The sequence below is a fragment of the Tachysurus fulvidraco genome, chromosome 25 (assembly GCF_022655615.1).
Source record: "Tachysurus fulvidraco isolate hzauxx_2018 chromosome 25, HZAU_PFXX_2.0, whole genome shotgun sequence".
Taxonomy (NCBI): domain Eukaryota; kingdom Metazoa; phylum Chordata; class Actinopteri; order Siluriformes; family Bagridae; genus Tachysurus; species Tachysurus fulvidraco.
Window position 1 is genome coordinate 5,133,732 of NC_062542.1, and position 23,277 is coordinate 5,157,008.

A 23,277-nucleotide genomic window follows, 5' to 3' on the forward strand; every position below is an offset into this window, starting at 1 on the left:
TATTGTTCATCATATATATATGATGAACAAATGGCGAAATAATGACCGAACATCATGCTATATTTGAAGTCTTATATAGAGTCAGGACACCCCCAGTTTTACTTATTTTTATTTTTTTTTTAACCTTTACACATTACAAGAATAGGTCCGTTGTTGTTATTTTCTCTGGGGAAGGCTACTTGAAATATTAATTATTGAATTATAGGGGTGCCAATAATTTTAAACAAGTGTTGTAGAAAATAAATTGTGTTTTGAAAAATATCCTGTTAAAAAAAACAACAGTAACAAAACCAAATAGTGTCATGTTTTAATATTCCAATATTACTAGCGTTTGCAGTTTTTGGAAATAATCTATACATAACTATCATATTCTGAGGTAGATCTTAATGCTTGTAACCTCCCAAGACAAATTTATGTGATTGAGCCACTGTGTTGGTTTGGTGAAATGTACATACTTAGTCATTTGTGTCATTCAGCTTCACTTTAATTTCCACAACTTCAGTCCAAACCAACAAATTAATCCAGCACTAAATGTGTATTTGAATAAGAAACTATGCTCCAAGTCTCAAGATGTTATCAAACAGGAAGCTTCAATTCCTGTCCAATGACGAAGGTTACCTGCTCATTACAATGTTTAAAGATGTAACAGGAACTAACTTGCTTCCTGAATATTCCTCAACAATAAAGTGAACAATAAACATTTCTACCTCATGTACGGTGGGTGACCCCATCGAGATGCATTCTCGGATCGTGCCCATTCTTCCTCCTATAGACTGCCGTGATCCTGATCAGCATGAAGCAGTTACTGAAGATGATGTGATGTTACCATTGGAAAATTGTTATGGTAAAAGAAAGATCTGTCTTATACATCCACCATCCAAGAACAGGGATCTGACAGGAATTTTGGTGAACTGGTGCCTGTTCTTACCTCAGATTCCATTGCTTTGTTGACAAACTGGCAAGGTATAAAATGGTGAGATGCTTTTCAGCTCACCACAGTTGTAAATAGTTACAATCCGTTGTTATACCTTCTCAGGCAGCTCGAAACAGCTCTCTCACTTCAAACATCTCTCACTGAGGCATTTTTGACCTTGAGTAAATAGGCAAAATAAAATGTTAATGTATCACACAAATGTATGCCATTTCTCCTATAACACCACACCCTGAAAGTGTTTGTATCAACGATGCACGTGAAACCACCTTAAAAGTTAAAAGTTAAAAAAAAAAAAAAAGACCCAAAGAAATGAATGCAAACTCATATAAAATATATGTAATTACTGAAGATAGACATTACAGTTCACAAGTAGTAACAGTGCGCACGTGACCGATGAAAGATGCAGGGCTGCACGTCGGTTACCATGGTTACCATATGTCGCGGAGTATTTCCACGCGCTGCTTAGTAGGCTACGGTGACGTGAGATTGGGACGCAGCCGAGGTAATCCTTCTCCTTCTGATTTGTGCAACACGCCTCCGTGACGCTTTAAAGACGCCTGGCTTCTTGAGGAGGACAGGACAAAAAAAATCCTCGTGGGATAGATAGCGAGCTATATCACAGGACTGCACAGAAAGCAGGCATGGCATCCCCGAGCCTAGGGTTTAACGGGGCTCGGAAGAAAGCCACCGCGAGGAACGGAGCCGTGGAGAGGCGGAATTTAATCACCGTGTGCAGGTAAGATGCGCGCACCCGCTCGTGCGATTCATTGCACTGATAATTAATCATCATTGTGCACATTAACACCAGGATCAGCATAGTGCACTTTTTATATCCGTACCTGATTTAATCTCATCGCTATTAGAGATTCTTACTCCATCTTGCTGCATTAAAGTTGTTTTGCTCTGCAGCAGACTGGAAATAGTGCAAAGGTTTTATTTATTTATTTATTTATTTATTTATTTATTTATTTATTTATATCTATGCATTTAGTTGAATTCGTGTTCGTTCCTTCTATGCTGAGCTTATTTTGTGATCTCAAACACAGCCACTGAATCAGCATTTTGCTTTTGCAAAGCCTGGCTCAGTGAAAGCGTGTAAAAAGCGCGCCGCACACAAACAGTCAGAATGGGTTGCCAGATTTATTATTACTGCTCTGAAATCATTCATCAGAGACAGGGTGTTTGTTTGTTTTTTTAACCAGGGTGGTAATATATACCGTGGTATAACAAAATAAGTTGAAAAAAAATATCAAGTTCAAGGGGTAATTAAAAAAGGAAATATTTGCATTTCTGTGCGCAGAAGTAAATAAGACTTAATAAAGATTTAATCAGATTTAATAAACGCTTGAGTAAAAGGGAAGAGGGTGAACACTTAAGCCTTGCAGTTTATAAGCATATAATATATTTGCATGATTTTATCTGTCAAAATCATTAACATAGAGATAAAGAAATACAAATCCTGATAAAGAGGATTCCGACTCGGTCTGGCAACCACAGCGACACACTTGCATCACGTCATTTTTATGCAAATGTTACCGAAGCTGATATTCTTCATGTCTATGGTTTTGTTGTTTGTATTTATTTATTTAATTTGTTAGAAAACCAATGAACTGATTCCTCCTACTGATTCTTTTTTATTTATTTATTTCTTTCTTTAATTTGCATGAGCCAATAGACCTATTATGTGTGTTGCTTGTGTATAATTAGAATTACATTAAGTGGAGTGTGTGCTGTTTATTCCCTAGGGGCAATTAGTGAGGCTATGGGGAGAGAGACAGACCATATCATTACAGCAACAACACACAATGCATTAAGAGTATGGATGTCCTGCAGTGACCCTATCTGTTTTGCTTCAGTTATTTGTGTCTGTATTCAGATTTAAACCCAAGTGGAAACTGGGAATTTTTTTTCTCCTGAAGTTTAGAATTTATCTGGACTGGAAATGTGGATGAGTTTTTTTCTTTGCACACAGTATTTTGTTTTTACTTGTTTTTAAAAACATAATGCAACCACTGGTGAGTTGAACTGATCAAATCGCTGTATGCGTGAACATTGTGTGTGTGTGTGTGTGTGTGTGTGTGTGTGTGTACAAGCATGCCAGAATGATCTTTAATCAACTTGATGGCCTTGAGTATTAACGTTACTCTCGTCTTGAAAGTTGTGCACCTCGGCACAGCATGATGCTGTACTAGGAAACAAGTTTAGAGGCTGGATGAAGGATGCAGTACTGTTGACTAATGTGCCTTATGAATTTGGTTATGAATTTGAGAAACTGGCTTAATGGAAGGGTACCAACAAATTTGTCCACATGTGTACATGTTTCCATACATGTGTGTGGGAGTGTAGATGAACCACTGTGTAGGTGTATGTGTGCGTGTGGGTGTGAGAGTGGGGGTGTGGGTGTGTGGGTGTGTATGTACATACATAGATACATAAATACCTGTGAGTCTGGTTTGCTGTGTTGATTTGTGTGTGTGTTGATGGACCGCCAGGTAGGTGAGTGTGTGTGTGTGAGAGAGTGTTAGAGAGAGAGCAAGATCGAGCTGCTATTCTCAAGGCTATCCATGTGACACAGAGCTGGATGCTGCAACTCCATGGTGATCACACTTTCGTCCTTATAATCCACTGAAAAATAATTTGGTGCCAACGAGGGTTTCTTATTAGTCTTGATTTCGGTCCAAGTGGTAGAAGTTTCGGAACTGACATGGGGGAAAAAAATCACAAGATTTGACATGTCATATATATGTATGTTTGTATATCATTGACAGAAAAACTCCTCCCAAATTCAGCTCCATTGACTTACAATGGCTTTTTCCAGACTGTATTGTTTTTTGTTAGCTGTTATTTTAATATCACAGAATCCTTCAATATGCAAAAATCCAGTCAGGTTTACAAGCTAGCTCTAGTTAGCATTCATCTTTCTTCTGAGAAGTGAACTTTAATTAGCTTTAAGAGTAAAGGTTAGCTAGTTAGCTAGCTCAGCAAGAGCTAATTATATTTAAAACTCTGTGTGCAGAAGAGGAGCTAATTTGTGCGAAAAATTAAAATAAAGTCTTCTATTTCTAATTTCTAAAAGACTTCATGACAAGAATCCTTAATCTAATCCCTGACAAGATTCCTTTCAAGCTAAACATTTTTTTGCTATTGATAATATTGTAAAATCTTGCTGATTCCATTTAAAGCATGTGGCATGCCTATTTGTTTATTCTCTTATTCCTTCATTCTGTTTCACCACAGAGGAGAAACTACTGCTAATGTGTTATCTTGTGGTTTACACAACGAGGCGCTCCTGCTGAGTCTCCCGGTAATGTCTGACATTAGCACGCATTTTAGCTGGCAGCCTGCCACCAAGGATTATCCTGCTTCAAACGACACTGCACAAGTCATCACTTGACACTAAATATAAACAGCTGAGCTTCTACCAGTCACATTATTTAGACTCGTAATCACATGTTCTGATCAGCGGTATTAGACTACAGATTGCAGCATGGCCGTACAGTGACAGCTGTTAACCTTTTAATGGTTAACTTTTTTAGTAAATAGTTTACTGCTATAAATAAGACTACAGCCATGGACTCAGACTTCAAATCAGTTTTTAATGTGACTTGCAAACTTTGCTGTCCTTTCACTTTTAAACATTCTGTTTGGGTCATGGGGGGCACAGTGGCTTAGTGGTTAGCATGTTCCCCTCACACCTCCAGGGTTGGGGTTCTGCCTCTGCCTTGTGTGTGTGGAGTTTGCATGTTCTCCTCGTGTCTCTGGGGTTCCCTCCGGGTACTCTGGTTTCCTCCCCCGGTAGAAAAAAGCATGCACGGTAGGTTGATTGGCATCTCTGGAAAATTGTCCATAGTGTGTGAGTTTGAGAGTGTGTGTGTGCCCTGCGATGGGTTGGCACTCCGTCCAGGGTGTATCCTGCCTTGATGCCCGATGACGTCTGGGATAGGCACAGGCTCCCCGTGAGCCGAGAAAATGAATGAATGTTTGGGTCATAAATGCAAAAAAATTTGTCACATATACATTACAGCACATATCACAATTTTGGAGGTTGGGATCAGAGCACAGGGTCAGTCTTGTATACAGCACCACTGGAGCAGTGAGGAGCAGCGAGGTTTAAGGGCCTTCTCAAGGGCCCAACATTTGCAGCTTGACCGTGCTAGGGCTTAAAACCTTTGGCTTGATCCACCAAAACAAAGCTAGAATCACTGACTTAAAGAAAGAAAAACACACAATGGTCACTTCAATAACTTGAAACTGTCAAAAGTAATAATAAATAAAAATGTACTAAAAAATGACTAATAAAAGTCAGACGTTGCTGTTGAATTGTAGGTTTCTTTCTTTAATGGAGTGGTACAAACAATTTTGTCCATGTGTGTATGTACATAGACACAGTACATAGTACATAGAGTCTGGCCTATTTTCTGCCACTTATTAATTGATCTAGATGCTTTGCTGGTTCAGAGAAGGGAAATGTCACATGAGAAATTAGCAGTGAAATGTCATTTTACCTCCCATCTGCAGAACACAGCTGCTGTGTGCAAAGGGCTTCGGAAAGCAACGAGCAGGGAGCGTGAAGAACGAAAAGCCATTTCACAGTAATTACTTTTGATAAAGGCAGGTGGTACAAAAGGTCTGAAATGATTTCCCTATTAATTTCCTCTCAGGAAAATATGATCAGTGTATTGAGTACATGAAGGTATTGAAATAGTATTTCATTCATGTTAATATGTCCGTGCTTGTTAAATACTGTATGCTTCCAGATTTCTTATTCCAAATTTGTCATATGTATCTTACTTATACCAGACCCTTACTGAATACTGCTTAAAAAAAATAATAAATTTTTTGTATAGCACTTTTAACAATTCACAATAGCTCAAAGCAGCGATACATACAGTAGGTACACAAACAGAATTTGAAGTTTAAAATTAAATTACTATTTATGTCTAAATATATCTATCCCTAATGAACAAGCCCGATGGTGACGGTGGCAAGGAAAAACTTCCTGAGATGATCTGAGGAAGAAACCTTGAGAGGAACCAGACTCAGCCGTGAACCTCATCCTCATTTGGTTGACACTGGACAGGAAATAATATAAATGTAAATAATTTCCTGTCTACAACAGTTTGTAGTTGAATGGAATTAAGCAACCAAGAGTTCCTGACGAACTAACAGGTCAGCACAATGTCCGAATTTAACACAGATCCGACACTATACACAGACAACAACAGTTATTTTTCACATTTTATTCCAGTTTAACTTCCAATCCGGTTTATTTAATGTACAAAAAAAATTAAGTGATTTTTTTTTTTAAGCGCCAAAATTAAGCACCAATTTGTTTCCTGCTGTATCCCTCTCATGCTACGTCGTTAGTTATCTGAATACGGATCTGGTGTTTAGTGGTTTGTCTGGAAATAAAAACTCATTACATCATTTATTCATCTACAGAGACTAATTGACTTTTAAATCACCTGTAAGAATAAGGACTAAAACACAGACTTGCTGTAATTTCAAAATAATCTGTTCTTTTATTAATTAATTAAAGAATGGCATGTCATTTATTTTATTTTTGTCCATTTATGGTTACATTTAAAGCAAAACATATTCTTTTAAGACTTCTTATAAGAGCCATTATAAAAAGCCAGAATATAGCCATTCGTGATCGGAGATACAGAAAGCTATTCCTCGAAATTTCAGTCAATTGGATTTAAAGCAATGTATCCTGTTGTGTATAAAAGAGAGAGAGTCACAGTAGGGACAGAGTCACAGCAGGCATCTCTGTGTCCAACATATGGCTCTGAGAATTGCAGCTCTCCTTGCGGCTTTCTTTCTTTCTTTTTTTTTCCTTAATCAGTTTATTATTAGACACAGAGTACATGGAACATCTACCTGTAATTGAGCTTTTGCTATACAGACGATAATGCTAGCTGTTTCTATAGAAATGATTGCTTTTACTACAGAAACGCGAACATCAGATTGAGGGCTTTAACGAAAACCTGTGATTTCCTTTACTGCCAGCAATATGGTCAAAAACGCGGTAACAGAAGGTTAATCAACGCTATGTGAGTGCTCTGAGGCACTAAAACTAATGTCAACATCCAGTTGTTGGATCTTTGTGTACCTCTTTCTTACAACACCCCACATACACCGTGTCATGGTTTATGCTTCATTACGCTCTTCCAAGCTGAATTTGCACTATACTGTAGTTCTCTTTCTCTTTCTCTCTGCAACCTGCAATAAAGCACACACACACTTTGAAACGTTTATTTATTTTTTCTAACAAGGATGTTGAGAAGGACTGATGATGCAAGATAGACGTCATGGAAAAAGCTTGTAGCCTGTCTGTTAGTCAACCTTGATAATGCTGGATGTCTCAATAACGTGTGTGTGTGTGTGTGTGTGTGTGTGTGTAAGAGAATAAGTGAGAGAGATTTGCTGTGAAGAACAAACAGAAAGCCTCTGATCTCGAGCACTCTGCTCGCTATAAATAAAACCCCTTCTTCTGACCCAGTGGCTTTCCTGTAGATCTTGATAATATGATGTTAAATTTCAGCACTGTCCGCATGAATGCTTTTTATTTTTTATTTATTTATTTTTTTTTTCTGGACGATTAATATCCACAGTTCATACCGGAGTATATTGCAGTAACATCCTGGGTTCTTCTTCGTCAGACAACAGAGCCGTTAAGGATTCATTCATTCATCCATTCATTCATTTTCTACCACTTATCCGAACTTCTCGGGTCACGGGGAGCCTGTGCCTATCTCAGGCGTCATCGGGCATTAAGGCAGGATACACCCTGGACGGAGTGCCAACCCATCACAGGGCACACACACACACACTCTCTCATTTACTCACGCAATCACACACTACGGACAATTTTCCAGAGATGCCAATCAACCTACCATGCATGTCTTTGGACCGGGGGAGGAAACCGGAGTACCCGGAGGAAACCCCCGAGGCACACGGAGAACATGCAAACTCCACACACACAAGGCAGAGGCGGGGATCAAACCCCCAAACATGCTAACCACTAAGCCACCCACCCCCCGCAGTTAAAGATATTTATGATATTTTTAAGGTGTTCTGTCATGACATGAACCTTACTACAAACTCCTTGTCCTATTGATGTCTCAATATACATTTCAAGAAGCAGGGCATTACACTTATGTTTAAAAAAAAACAAAAAACGTTTTTTTACTTGTCTGTTTTTAATTTCTCCATTTATATTTGTTTAAGTGAGCAATGTTTAAATGTTGTTGCTGTCTCAGAGAATTGTATACAATGACAAGAAAATACTTTATTTATTATGGGGTTTTCAGATCTTTGTGGACTCTTATATTAGGGTGGGCTGGTACAAATAATAGGTGGGCAATCAGTGGTAGTGGCCCAAACACCGACGCCAGTTCCAAGGCCCAGCTTTGCCCACTGCTGCCACCGGCCCAGCTCCTAACACGTTTAGAGGACTCAGTCACAATCAGGCCCAAGCTGAAGTTTTAAAGCCATAGAATGACTTTTCTTCAGGTTTGGATTAAACCTCTTCCATTTAATTGACCGAAAAATAACAAAATAACTCAATATTCAATATAATAAATTAAATTCCTCTATTGTGACTAAATAATAATAATAATAAATAAAAAATCAATCACATACCGCCTGGGACTTTTTAAAAATCACAGCCTCAAACCAATATCTCTGCCTCGGTCTTGATTCCTGTTGGATGTAGTATATTTTATTATCTGTGTGTTGTGTTCAACACTGTGTATTATTAGAGAAGAACTTCTGCTTCGGGCTATAAAAACAAACCAATCATGTCGTATCTGTATTCACTTTTAAAATCCCTCTGGATTGCAATGGATTTTTTTTCCTGATTTTGCAGTTATATTTGTCCGCCTGTAATAGTTTCACTATTGAATTACTTGCAAGTACAAGACGTATCCAAATCCCTGGGATATGTTACTGATTCTTCTTTCCTTTCAACTTCAAAGCCTGAGCTATGAAAAGAAACCTATTTTCTCTGCCTCCATGCAGTATCTTTGTACACTGGATGATGATTTGCATTGTTAGACATTTGGTGCATGATTTGCTTTTTTTTTCTTTTCTTCTCCAGATCTTACAATTTTAGCAGACATTCACTTGCTAGTGTCAGTGTTTGGTGTGTAGACTTAGATCTGGCTCATTTTATTAAATTATTTTTTTTAAATGAACCCTAACCCTAGGTTTCTTATTTATTTTTAACTTGTATCTAGTGTTAAGCTGGTGTTTACCTTCACCCAGGTTTAAACTGGAAGTTTAGATAGGAGCATTTTTTTTTTGAGTTTTGTCTCCTTGATCAGTTGCATCAATAATTGCAATACATTGTCAAAAATGTGCCCAATATTCCAGAATACAAGCATCAATGAGATGCAGAGTCGAAAATCTATTTAAGGTGATGAAAAAGTGGCACCTGACGTAATGAAGTACCTTGATGTTGAACTAGTTCACATTCACATGTGGCCAGAGATCATACAATTTTTTAATGAGAGTTGTTGGATGTCTGGCGACATGAGCGAGAGCAACCGATGGCGACTAGATGTGGGCGTGTCCAGCGTCACAGAAAATTGCGACTTTATGCAAATGAGGAGTGACCCGGTGCAGCGACTACCAATAGGCGTTCAGCCAGTGAATCCATGGTAAAGAGCACACTTGCCTCTCATATGATATGATGCTGAATTTTAGATAAATACAAATACAAAATCTAGAACGTTTCATCTTAGCAGCAAGAAACGATTTAAAATGCTATCTGCGTCACTGACATTGTTACTATGGCAACCGGTAGTAGGAACGCCTACTGATTTATTCACTAGAACAGAGATAAAACCACTGTATATGCGAAGGTATCATTAGATAAACAATTTCATAATCATTACAAAGATTTTAATGTTGTGGATTGTGTTTGGACCATTGATTACCAGTCAGCAAGTCATTGGTAAAGGTTTCCACTCTGAGTTATAGCGTTCTGTCCGCACATCTCCTATGAAACATCTCTATTTTGATATGTTAATACCACGAGTTACATCAACAGGTGTGAGTAAAAGTCAATAGGAAGGTTTAATTATCTGGTTGTTGGACCTATTATACACAAAGTCTCCTTGCTGCCTGCCACCTAGGCTTCCGATTTGTCCATTCTTTACATAGGTTTGTTTTTTTTAGCTTCAGAAACACATTTCACCTTCACAGGGTGTCAGCATGACCTGTAATATACCAGCCTCCGGCCTTGTTAGAAACAGAATTCACTTTTCAACATGTGTCTCTGCAGGTTCTCGGTGAAAACGCTGATCGACCGGTCTTGTTACGAAACGATAGATGACACATCACCAGAGTTCATCAATTTTGTCTCCATTCTGGAGCAGATCCTCAGCCATCGGCTCAAAGGTAGGACCGTGGAACTACTTTCAGGCTGTTCACATACTGCGCACTATAACGTCAAACCCAACCCCATACAGGCATCATGATTAACATACAGTGGCTGCGTGAAACGTTGAAACGTAACAATGGGACATAAAAAGGCATCAGGTCCATCAAGGTGCACGCTGGAAAACTGTAGCAGTTGACCATGCAATGAACATATCCATCTGTCCATTCGTCCATTATCTTAGCCTACACAGGGTCACACAACGCAGGGGGACACCCTGGACATATATACCAATAATAATTTTGCAGGAAATTATAAACTTCACCTTAAAGTGAAGTTAACGTTTCCAATCCTGTCTCTCACTTAGTGCTTACTGTTTATCAAAGACAAGAAAGGACGTTAAGTGACTCGACGTTCACAGCAGAAATTGTTCCTTTTCTGCACATACGGTGTAAATACGGTGCAAATTTTCCCATTACAACATAGTTTCCATTAGATGTCATTAGATACCTGAGAAACAGCTGTCAGTAAAATCCATTAGTTTTCTACTGGTGTTATAATGTAGAAGCATTTTCCTTCATTCTTTTTCTGGCAACAGGAGCCGCAGCACACAGCATCCAGTGACTTGCAAAAATGCAGAAAGGAAAAAAGTGATGATAGATTATAGGATTTTGTCTCTAGAATTGCAGTACTTTTGTGTTTTGTCATTTTAAATGTGGTGTGTTTTTAGATTTTGAACATAGATTAAATTAAATTATTATTATTATTATTATTATTATTATAAAACCTGCACGTTTATGCGGTTAAGCAATCAACCAATCACGTGGCAGAGCATAAAATCTGTGTGGTTACAGGTCAAAAGCTCAGTTAATTTTCACATCCAATATTTTTTTTTTTTTTTTTTTTTTTTTTTTTTTTTTTTTTAAAACAGCTGATTATTTGAGATTTCTTTCATGAAATTCATTGTCCGAAAAAAATCTGGAGCTGCAGGACAGAACAATGATTTGGGTTTTTCTTATGTGTCTTTTCTAGTCTTTTCTCTCACTTTAATTCTGTCTCATGTTTTCTCTCTTTTCGTCTCTTTGTATTATTATGTGCAGGACAGATCACTTGGTTTGGCTACGAGAGTCCACGCAGTTTCTGGGATTATGTGCGTGTGGCCTGTAGCAAAGTCCCTCACGGCTGCATCCCGAGCATTGAGAGCATGGAGAATGTACGCAGTTCCAGAGCCAAGGTAAGCGCCACCCCCCCTCACACACACACACACACACTCTATATGAAACTGGAATAATGAGCAGGTCTGTTTCATGTAAAAAAAAAATTATTTTATAAAATACAAAAACTTTCAAATTGAAATAACAATATGTCCTCTCTATCTCTCCCTCTCTCTATCCATCTATATTTCACTCCCCCTTCCATTTCTGCTTCCATCTATGCACATATCTCAATTTATTTTTGTGTCTCTGTGCCTCTCACCATTTTTATTTATCTTTCTCTCTCCATCTCTCTCTCTCTCCATCCATCAATCCATCCATCTGTCCCAGGGTCGAGCTTGGATCAGAATTGCCTTGATGGAGAAACGGCTCTCTGAATATATATCTGCTGCCTTGAGAGACTTCAAAACCACAAGGTTTTTTTATAGACATTTTCTCTCTCTCTTTCTCTCTCTCTCTGCAAACAATGTATATCTAATACTTTTTGTACAAAAAAAAACAATACAACAAATTTTTTCCACAAAATGCATGTTAAGTTTATATATGTATATATATATATCATGTATATATCATGTAGTCTGTCATTAAATGTGGGTGTGTCTTTATGTCCATATATGTACAGTACAGGGTCTGTAGCCTATTAGGCATTGCTATATGGTAACAAACTGCCTGCAGATGACGATGATGGTAATGAGTTGTTTGTGTGTTTGTACATGCGTTGATGATTACCAGAAGGTTTTATGAGGATGGTGCGATAGTGCTGGGAGAGGAAGCTGGTGTGCTGGCAGATACTCTTATTGGACTAAATGCTATTGATTTCAGGTATACATCTTTCTCTCTCTCTCTCTGCCGCTCGCTCTCTCTCTTTCTCTCTCGCTCTCGCTCTCCCACACACTTGTTCTCTCTCTCTCTCTGTGGGGTTCTATTGACATTTAGCCATGTATCAGTAAGAGAGGATGTTAATGATTCCACTTACCGTAGAGACACATACACACACACACACACACACACACACACACAGACACACACACAGCCCCTAATCCTGTTCTCCAAATCAGTCTGTAGGTTTAAAACAAAATATGTGAATGAAAATGTATAGACTTATTTCACATTATCTGAAAAATAAGGAAAGTGGATAAAATATTTTGGGAATATTAGTCGATAATACTGGAAAATAAACTTTATCAGTATGCTAGTGAGACCGATTCATGATACACCTGTAAATAAAGCTAAATTTTCTGCGCTTTGTCAGTTTTTGTCTGAAGGGTGAGAGTTTGGATGGAAGCTGTCCTGCTGTTATTGACTACACACCTTACCTCAAGTTCACACAAACGTAAGGCTGAACACTCAGATACACCTGCAAACAAATCATTGTAATAACATACAATATGATTTAAACATTTCTGCATGGTTCTCAGCTCAGACAGCATCAGCAGTGACGAGGAGGAGATGAGGACTCTGGGTAGCAGTGGCAGCGAGGCCAGCACTCCGGAGACAAACATGGCCGCCTGCCTGAGCACGGACCTGAGCAGCTGGTACAGCAAGTGTAAAAGAGTGGAGCAGAAATACAGAGTAGTGCTGGAACAAAAGGCAAGTGTGTGTACATGTTGTAGAATTAAATCCAGCCTATCTGCAGCTGATCAACTTTATATGATGCATTGATGTTTGTGTTTTATACTATCTACTGAATAAAAACCTAGACATTTTGCAGAGGAAATGACAAAACCGGAAGTGTAACAATATATTTGTGTGTGTGTGTGTGTGTGTAGGGTTATCTGGAGGAGTTGGTGCGCCTGAGAGAGGCTCAGCTCTCAGAGTCCGTCTCCCAAAACAAAGCTTTATTGCAGCGTTTTGCCGAAACCAGCATAAGCCATAAACTGGAGAAAGAACAGCTGGAGTTCATCATCCTGGAGCTGCAGGACCAGCTGTGAGTACATGCAAAGGTTTAAAAATCAGATTAAATAAAGGATTTGTGGCCTCTGAGCTAATCAGTGCCTGTGAAGGAAGTGTGGCCTCTGTGCTAATCAATCCAAGTTAAGAAGGCATGGCCTCTGTGCTAATTACTCCCAATTAAGAAGGCGTGGCCTCCCAGCTAATCACTACCAGTGAAGGAGGCGTGGCCTCTGAGCAAATCGGTCCCTTTGAAGGAGGCGTGGCCTCTGAGCTAATCAGTCCAAGTTAAGAAGGCATGGCCTCCCAGCTAATTACTCCCAATTAAGAAGGCGTGGCCTCCCAGCTAATCACTACCAGTGAAGGAGGCGTGGCCTCTGAGCTAATCGTCCCTTTGAAGGAGGCGTGGCCTCTGAGCTAATCAGTCCAAGTTAAGAAGGCATGGCCTCCCAGCTAATTACTCCCAATTAAGAAGGCGTGGCCTCCCAGCTAATCACTCCCAGTGAAGGAGGCGTGGCCTCTGAGCTAATCGGTCCCTTTGAAGGAGGCGTGGCCTCTGAGCTAATCATAGCCTGTAAAGGAGGCTTGGCCTCTGTGCTAATCAGTGCCTGTGAAGGAGGCATGGCCTCTGTGCTTGCTGTCACAGTAGAGGGTGTGACCTATATACTTGTTGTCTTGGGCTCTGACCAATGAAATAGAATACTGAATTTTAATAATTTATTAACCTATTACATAGTAAACAGAAATGTTTTGTTTAAATTGGCTATTTAAATTAATTTGATTTATATATATATACTGATAACCCAGAAAAAGATCTTTTTGCCTCCACTTTTGCTCAATCCCAGAATAGTTGCCACAACAAATCATTATAAAGTTCCATTTGGTAGATTAATTCAATTTTAAGTGCAGGGTGTCTGCTCTTAAATCTTTTAGATAGCAAGGATAATTAGCATGTAGATTCGCCTGTTCGGATTGCATTCGTTTAGCATAATTTTCTGTCCTTCATTATGTTTACTTCATCAGGAATGTATCCCAACACACAGCAAGGAGCAGCATCCTGCTTTCATCTCATTAAGATAAAAGTGCTGAGTAATCAACCTCTCATCAGTGAGTTGGCTTGGTGAGGGCATTGCAGAGGGGAGGACAGAGTGATGGATTGGCGAATGAGGAGGAGAGGAGAGGAGGAATGAAATAAGAGAGAGGGAGGAGGTGTATTGAGTAAAAGTTTAATAAATTATTATATTTATTAAGGTTTGATTTTTGCTTAATATGTCCAATAGCTGTGTTTATTGCTATGCCACTTATGGTTCCTCAACTTCAAGTTCATAAATAGAAATATGTCTGTCTATTTTTTTTTTTTAATGAATGAATGAAATTGGGGCATAGAACCCTTTATTATCGCCACATACACGTTACACACATCACAATGGAATTCTGTGGAGAACACTGAGGATGTTTGGGTCGTAGAGCAGGGGCAGCTATGATACAACACTCCTGAAGGGTTAAGAGCCTTGCTCAGTTGCCCAACAGTGGCATCTTGGCAGTACTGCGGCTTTAAAGCTTGACCTTTTGATCAACAACCAACCACTTGAGCCATCACTGCCCCTCAAAGCTCAATGCCCCGTGTGAGGCGTGTTTTTCCACAGAGGAATTATTCATTTTGTTATTTTGATATGCTTGCAATATTTTCTAACAGTTTTCTACAGTAATTCAGTTCTTCTTTCTAAATATACAAACAAATGAGAGGCCTAATTCACAACCAACATGAAACTGACCATGCAGTTAAATATCTTGTTAATGGATGAGATCATTGATTCAGCTCCGGTTCAAAAAGAAAAAAATAAATCAATGTAGTGCACTTCCTGTTTGCATTTTTATCTATTTGGAACACATGTCTCTATTCCTTTAATACTAATGCATTAGGTAGAGATTGAAGCTGTTTACTGCCTCAGACTGGGAACGCAGTAGAATGTACTGTAATAAGTGATAGACATCAGAAAAAAAAATCGATGCAAATTTATATTCACCTTGACGTAACATGAACTCTCTACAAATACAGATTTTTCCATATAGGGTAGGCACATAAGTGTTCATTTTCTCCAGTGTGCATTATGTCACACTGACTCGGGTCATTCAGTCGAATCAACAGCTTTACAGATCGTATAAATGTTCTGGGTTTATTTATTCGTTCTGCAAACGTATCATTCGAATTATGATGATGATGTTCTTTAGCTCTCGGTCTGCATTTCCAAATGTGCCAGCACAGTGAGAACTTTGCACTTTACAGCTGCAGAGGCGTCCTGTATTATTAATAAAGCTTGCAGATGGCAGCGTTTTGTTGCTAATTTATAGTGCCATGGCTTCGAGGTCACTTTCGGCCAATTTGCATACGGTTGCTGAGGCGGATTTCTCTCTTCTCTCAGCTAGCAGCCACTGTGCGATTTTAAAAAGGTCAAAAAAATGTCCTGCAAAGTACAGCACTTAGTGTTCTCTCGCGCTGATGATTGCAGCCGACAAATTGAAATTACAGTAGGTGACTGTTTCATAATTAGCACTTGCCTTTTCTCTTTAAAACCTCCAGTTCCCTATTTCTTTCTTCAGAAAATGAACACACAGCTCTTGGCTACAGCTTAGTCATTTCTCAAGACTCTTTTACTGTGAAAAAATACATAGAATGTTATTGTGACTGAAACTATGTCTCATGGTGGCTTTGGGTGGGGCTGTGTTTCAAACGCCAGCAGAACTGTACTCAAGAACCATGACCTGAGATCCAGACAGGAGCTCACCGCTCACTTGACCAATCAATGGCCCTCGCCTGGTGCCATGGACAGTAACGCCGTCGCTCTGGACACCCTACTCTACCAGAAGCGCACAGGACGCTGGGAAGAGTATGTCTCTATATATATCGTGTGTCTTTATGGTAGTATTTGTTTTTATTTTCCAAAATCACCTTCAACAAATAATGCCATATTCACTAGAGATGCTCACTCTATGGGGTGTACATACTTTTGCTTATACATAAGTATTGATCCAAAGTAAAATTTAGGCAAGTCATTTAGGAAAAACAGATGAAAGGTGTTTAGATGTAGATGTAGTAGTAGTTGAACACTATATTTACAGTGCACTTAAACAGTGACTGTTCCTACCTGTACCTTAGACTGAGCGGATTTTGTCTGACATTAATTGGTAGTCTGTATTAGTCTCTAGGCGAGATGTTTTTTTTTTTTTTTTTTTTTTTTTCTTCTCACAGGTGAAACTGAAATCCATTAAAACTGTGCAACTGCAAAATCTAGTAGAATAATCAAGAACCTGGTTGCCCTATATTTCTAAACCATATTTGTATTCATAGGAAGAGCTTCCCGAGTCTGGACCAGCTGTCCGCCGATATGAGTCTGTCTCAGACGTCCCTGGAGCCGGGACACAGACACACACACAGTCTGGATGGCAAGACTGGACTCGCCCCCTGGCACAGAGAAGGTGTGTATATGTGTGTTTGAGGGATGTGGTAACCTAGTGCTTAAGGTGTAACATTCATGTGGTTGTTTCATTAGCCAGTCAAGAGGCAGCATTGCCATGCATAAAATTGACTTTTTGTGCCTTTAACCATGGCATGATTGTTTGTGCCAGACAGGCTGGCTTAACTATTTCACACACAGCAGCGTCTAGAGTTTATACAGAACTGTAGACAGAATTGCTGTGAACAGAACCGCTTTTTTTGTAAAGAAGGTCAGAGCTGAAAACAAGGCTATGACTCAACAACAATAACAACTCTTTCTATCAGTGCTGAGCAGAACAGCATGGCATCTGTGAAGTGAATAAGCTACAAGAGCTACAAGGTTCGACTTCCTGTCAGCCAGGAACAAGAATCTGAGGCTACAGTGGGATTGTGTACTGTAATTGCATGAGTGTACATGATTCCTCTTGAAGCGGATGAATCTCAGTATACACCGAGATTAGGACTGATTAGCTTTTCTAACGCGTATGTAGTAACTAAGAAAACGCTATACATATATATATATATATATATATATATATATATATATATGTGTGTGTGTGTGTGTATATATATATATGTATGTGTGTTTGTGTGTGTGTGTGTGTATATATGTGTGTGTATATATGTATATTTTATTTGAAGCATTGTGTATTCATATCAGCTCCTACACGTCATTAGCGTTGAAGGAACAAGATTTTTGTCATCCTTTGATTTGTTTTCTCCATCCTGCTTATCTGTCTGTCTCAGTGGTGTGTCGATACTTTTTCTGCATTAATATCACACTCTTTATTACATTCTTTTATCTGAAAAGATCTCACTGCTGTGCTACTTTATTACAAATTACAGCCCAAAATAGTAGCAGAGTAACTAAATTAATTTGTGTCTGGGTGAGATGTTAATCTGTGTGTGTGTCTTTTCTAGGTAAAGAGGACACACCATCTCTCAGAGGTCTGTGTGGGTCTCTGACTTCAGTAGCCAGCTATAAATCTCTGGCCAGCCTGAAGTCTAGTGAGTATCTGGCGAGTCCGACTACGGATATGACCAGCCCAGGGCTCACTCCGTCCTAAACCACATACACACAAACACACACAGTTGCATATACCTGTATTATATTTATTTAGAAATAAACTGAAAGCCTAGTATTAAACTTTTTTACAGTCTGAGAATCAGACTCTGGACCAGATCTGACTGCACTGTGCTAACTCAAAGCTCAATCATGAAAAACTACCTAAAATCTTCACATCAGTATTCGTCTTGTGGCTTTTAATGTGCCAATCTGCCTGACTCAAACATTCTTCTTAAACACTATGCTACACGGATGGACATTAACAACAATCATTTCCCACAAACATTAGCTGTAATGTCATGAGCCTGACAGGTGCTCCAATAAACGCTCCAGTGTGCCTCCCAGTTCCATGTGGTGTTGCACTGACTGGGCTGAAATACATGCGATAATGAAATACAGTGTGGCAACCTAATTCATTAGATCACTGAATGAATCATACTAAAGTTACATTTAGAATCAGAATAAGAAGGAATTTGGTAACGGATGTTGGTGGCTCTCAAAGGTCCAGATGTAAAATAGTGTGACTATACATTTAATTTACAGGCAATGCTATACAGTAAAAATAAATACAGACTACAATATACAGAGTATGAGGCAGGTTAGAAATGTATATCTAGAGTATAATGGTGCAAATAACAGTAGGGTACATCACATATATGACAACTGTTTGTACAATACACAATAAATGTGGGAATGGTGCAAGCAGCAATAGTGTGTGTAACATGTGGATGAAGGGATGAGTGACTGTTCTTACAGTACAGTATTTATTGATGTAAAGTGAAGTGTAACAAGATTGTAAATAGCATGTTGGTGCTTTTAAAGTGGAGTGTTGCAGATAGTCAGGGTCAGCTGTTTATGATGGAGATTGCCATCTTTGGTAAGAAATTGTTCCTATGCCTGCGGTTTTGGTGTACAATGTTCTGTAGCGCCTACCAGACAGGAGAAGTTGTGTCCAGGGTATGAGGGATCTGTAAGTGATTTTTCCTGCCTGTTTCCTGATTCTTGTGGAGTATAAGTGGAGTCATGGAGAGACGGCAGCAGAACACGATTGTTTTTTTGCCTGCTGTTTTTACTGTTTGCTGCAGTCTGTACCTGTCTTTTTTTGTGGCTGCACCAAACCAGACAGTAATGGTTATGCACAGGAAAGATACAATGACTGCAGTGTTCCAACAGCTCCTGTGGGTGACCATATCTCCTCAATTGGTGCAGAAAGTACATCCTCTGCCTGGGCCTTTTTGAGGATTGAGTTTATGTTAAACTCCTCTTTCAAGTCTTGAGTAATGGTAGTTCCCAGAAACTTGAAGGTCTGTACATATGACACTGGGCGCTTGGATATTGTAAGGAGGAATAATGTTGATGTGTGTATTCTGAAGTCCGATGTCATCTCCACAGTTTTGAGCATGTTCAGCTGCACCATAGTACCTATGCCTATATGCATACTCATCACCATCATGGAAGAATCCATGTAATCTTCAAACTTCAGGAGTTTAACACCAAGGTCCTTGGATGTGCAGTCATTAGTATAGAGGGAAAAAATAGCACTGGGGAGAAGAGACATACCTGGGGAGTGCCAGTGCTGGCTGACGTCCTGCCTGTCAGGAAGCTGGCGTTCCACTGACAGATGGCAGGTGGTGCGCTAGCTCTCAGAGTTTGGATGAGAAACCGGATTTGTGTTAAATACCAAACTAAAGTCAACAAACAAAATCTGTGCATATTTTCCTGGGCAGTCAAGGTGATGCAGGATGTAGTGCAGCCCATGTTGAACACATCGTCCACTACCTGTTTGATCAGTAAGCAAACTGCAAGGGATTCCATAACTGTCCAATGACATTGCTCATGTGGGTCAATACCAGCTGCTTAAAGCATAACATGAACAAATATCTGTTTGATTATCATAAGCATGCAAGGCTTTGTACTAGCTTCATGGGTCATGAGTGTGGAACTGAAAAATCGTCTGACCACACGTGCCTGAGAAACCTATTCAAGAGAGTCATTTGGATTTGCCACTTTAGTGAGTCGTACTTAATATCCTCATAATTTGTCGAATCGTAGGACGTTGTAGAATATTAATGATGATCTGTTGCTTTGAGCTTCACCACTGTGACCAAAGGGTAAGTGATTGATTTGTGTAAATGAAATGGTTTCATGGTCAGTCAGGTGCTGTGTGTTGTGTAGCAGGCAGTGAAATTCACTGTTGAAAAAATTATGAAATATATCACGGAAAATCAATATGAAATTTGTCCATCGGGTAAATATGGGGGACACACACACACACACACACACACACACACACACAACTGCTATCCCAGGCCCATAATCCGCTTGTCCCAGGAGCACTTCCAGGTGATTTGTCCATCCCTGTATTTTTATATATATTTCTTATTCACCTTCCCAAAAAAAAAAATCTACGGCTGTGTTCAATGTATTTAATTCGGTTTAAAGCTCAGGACCTGCAATCATCTTTAACTTGTTTTATATTTTCTACATATTTTATGCTGTCATACACAAAGCTGGTTTTTTTCCTTCTTAGATATTTTTTACCTCAGTTGTCTTGAGTGAACTACTCATGATTACTTGAGCATGACCGAAATCCCCTTGTTACTTCTATTTATCGTTCTTAAAGCCAGATAAAGTGTCCTGATCTTACATATTTATGAGCTGACTATAAATTCTCCATCTTTTTTTAAATAAACATAATAGTTTTATTGTGCTTGTTTGCTTTGCGTTACAAACAGACAGTGATTGATGAACACTAGAGATTTTTTAACGTGCCTGGGAGGATTGTGATGGACACATTTGTGAATTGTAGATGCAGGTGAAAAGGAACAAATCAGATTGCTAACATGGTGAATGGTAGTTTTATAACTTATGGATTTAGCAACGTTTCTATTACTTTAAACACATTCTAAGTAGAACAAGACACCGTGTTTATACATGGATGTAATATATTCATGTTATCGTAAACTCATAATGAGAAGCATTGGATACATTCACCTGTGGTCAAGACATTTCCTTTTTCTTTTGCAGTGTTAAACTAGTAATGTTTTATGAATAAACAGGATTTAAGCAAGCCTTACAGTGGTTAAATCATCCTGATTTAAAAGTTGATCATAAACAATGTCATTAACGAGTGACGTTTTCAACTTCGAAAAACTTTCTGAAAACTTTCATTAAAGCCATTTTGTTATTCCTAAGTGTTGATTTAAAGGTCACATAAGGTCACGTTTAGCAAAAACTATTTTTGGGGGGAAAATCGCAGTTTTGACACTTGCAAAAAAATGCATCTCTGTATTGACTTTTAATGTATTCTTTAATTTAGATAAGATTAGGATTAGGACGTCGGATATCATTCGAAGCTTCTGTTTGCTAAAAGTTTGGCGTAATAATTTAATTTAATTTATTCGATCTTTGCTGAAATGCACGTTCCTTTTCAACAAAACGTGTTAGTATTGGTGTTTGTGTGTTATTGATTTAGTTTATTTGATTTTGGTCAAATGTGTCTTGACTAAAAGTTCTGAATTCTTTTATAGAGTAATGTACAGTCATAGTTAAACCGTTTAAAAATGTTTTGTACTACAAATGACCTTCCTGGCAAAATGTGCTTTAGTAAGATTAAACCCCTTTAATCATCTGATTCTCTAATATACTCTAGTAATGGAAGTCATTTTGGATATGAAAAACCGCCAGTGATTTGATTTTGTCCATCTGTTTTGATATACATCCATTATTATCATCCGTTTCATTTTTACACCAGGAAATAAGCATTACATTTGTTATTCCTTTGGTACCTGCTATTATCCAGCATGTCAAACCAGACATCCAAGCATACAGCTGTTCAGGGTCTCAGATATTCCACTGAGAATGGGGTTAAAATCCTGACTATCTGGCAACCAGCACTGACCAGTTACCACAGGGATATGTGGTCGGTCAGATTTAATAAACGATGTAGTTTAAATAAAAAAATCTTCTCATTACATTGCTCAAACAAGCTCTAATTTAAATAAGAATCTTGATTACTTGATTGATTGCTGAATTCACACCGTAGAACAAAAAATTTACATTGCTACAATTAGCCGATTAAAACATGTATGGGAGAATAGCACGGTCATTAAAATCACATACTCTTCATTTTCTTTCTCTGTATTAGTGGATTATTTAATGAAATATGAAATTATGAAGTAAGATTCATTGCTAATGACCTCCCACTGGACATACTGTAGTATATGGGGGATTAGAAAATCCCTCTCAATTAGAAAAGGCAGAAACGAGACCAATAAATGTTTAAGAATCCTTTTTAACTTTGTAATTTTATTTACTGCATACTGTGATGTGGTTTTATTTCTCAAACCAACAAACCTAATGAATGTTAAGTGAGGAGCAAGGCCGAGAGACGAATATTTTTTGTTACGGCACACCGTTATACTCGGAGTATACCGAGTACAAGCAGGTTGTCTGGATGCAGGCAAAAAAAATATTTTTGCACTTTATTTCTGTACATCTATCAGTTATGGTTTCTTAACTAAACAAAATTGCTTGCAAATGATGTTTGTGCATTTTTGATACTGTAAACTTGATTACATTCCAAAATACAACCAATAAACGTTATTTCTTCCAAACCCAGAATGTTTTTTGGTGTCTTGGGTTGTTACAGATTTTCGCTGAGTGATTCATGTAGCCTAACTTTCAAACCACCAATCGGCCATTACATTAAATCCACGGACGGGTCACGTGAATATCATTGCTTTTATTTCATTATAATGGCAACTGTCAAGGGGTAGAATATATTAGGCAGCAAGTGAACAGGGCAAGCGTAAGGTTCCCAGCGACTAGCAAATTGTGATCGCTAGCCAACTGGATTGGGAGCATCACCATTACAGCAGGGCTTGTGGGATTTTCCTAGTAGTACATAATGGTTAGTACATAGAAAATGGATCGAACCTGTGAACCGGAGACATTTTCATTGGTACCCAAGGCTCTGTTGAGTGATGATTCTGATTCCACAGAAGAGCTACTGTACTACAGCTTGTGTCTTCTGATTCCTTTGCATCATAACGAGCATTAGCATTTTCTGCAGAGCATCACAGTTTGTTGTGGATTGATCAGAGTAGGAGTAGACCAGTCAAAGTGCCCATGCTGATCTCTGACTACCACCAAAAACACCTTCAAGGAGCATGTGAGCAATAGACAAAGGTGGCCTGGTCTGATGAACCTGACGAATCTTTTCCTTTACATCATGTGGATGGCTGGATGCATGTGCATCACTTATGTGGGGAGGAGATGAGCCCAAGA

At 38.8% G+C, this 23,277-nt stretch overlaps 1 protein-coding gene across 3 annotated transcripts; it reads left to right on the top strand.

Annotated features, from left to right (window-relative positions):
* Positions 1-1,425: 1,425 nt before the first annotated feature.
* On the top strand, positions 1,426-22,623 carry rundc3b (RUN domain containing 3b). 3 transcript variants are annotated; one of them, XR_007139491.1, is made up of 11 exons: positions 1,426-1,670; positions 10,227-10,342; positions 11,423-11,556; positions 11,867-11,952; positions 12,269-12,358; positions 12,789-12,869; positions 12,955-13,126; positions 13,306-13,463; positions 16,165-16,346; positions 16,776-16,903; positions 17,844-17,981. XR_007139491.1 is itself a non-coding variant. In XM_027169742.2 (11 exons), the coding sequence occupies exons 1-11, from the start codon at positions 1,576-1,578 to the stop codon at positions 17,987-17,989; spliced, it is 1,356 nt and encodes a 451-aa protein (XP_027025543.1). In that variant the 5' UTR covers positions 1,426-1,575; the 3' UTR covers positions 17,990-22,623. The 3 variants fall into 3 exon arrangements, 2 of the variants coding, with proteins under 2 accessions (XP_027025543.1, XP_027025551.1); XM_027169742.2 differs by having other exon boundaries at positions 16,165-16,314; positions 17,844-22,623; XM_027169750.2 differs by having other exon boundaries at positions 16,168-16,314; positions 17,844-22,623.
* Positions 22,624-23,277: the final 654 nt, after the last annotated feature.

Bases quoted from the DNA above. Each gene is read 5' to 3' on its own strand.
- rundc3b (XM_027169742.2), top strand. From the start codon at position 1,576: ATGGCATCCCCGAGCCTAGGGTTTAACGGGGCTCGGAAGAAAGCCACC. The intron at 1,671-10,226 runs GTAAGATGCGCG...GTGTCTCTGCAG, and splicing joins AATTTAATCACCGTGTGCAG to GTTCTCGGTGAAAACGCTGA. The intron at 11,557-11,866 runs GTAAGCGCCACC...CATCTGTCCCAG, and splicing joins TACGCAGTTCCAGAGCCAAG to GGTCGAGCTTGGATCAGAAT.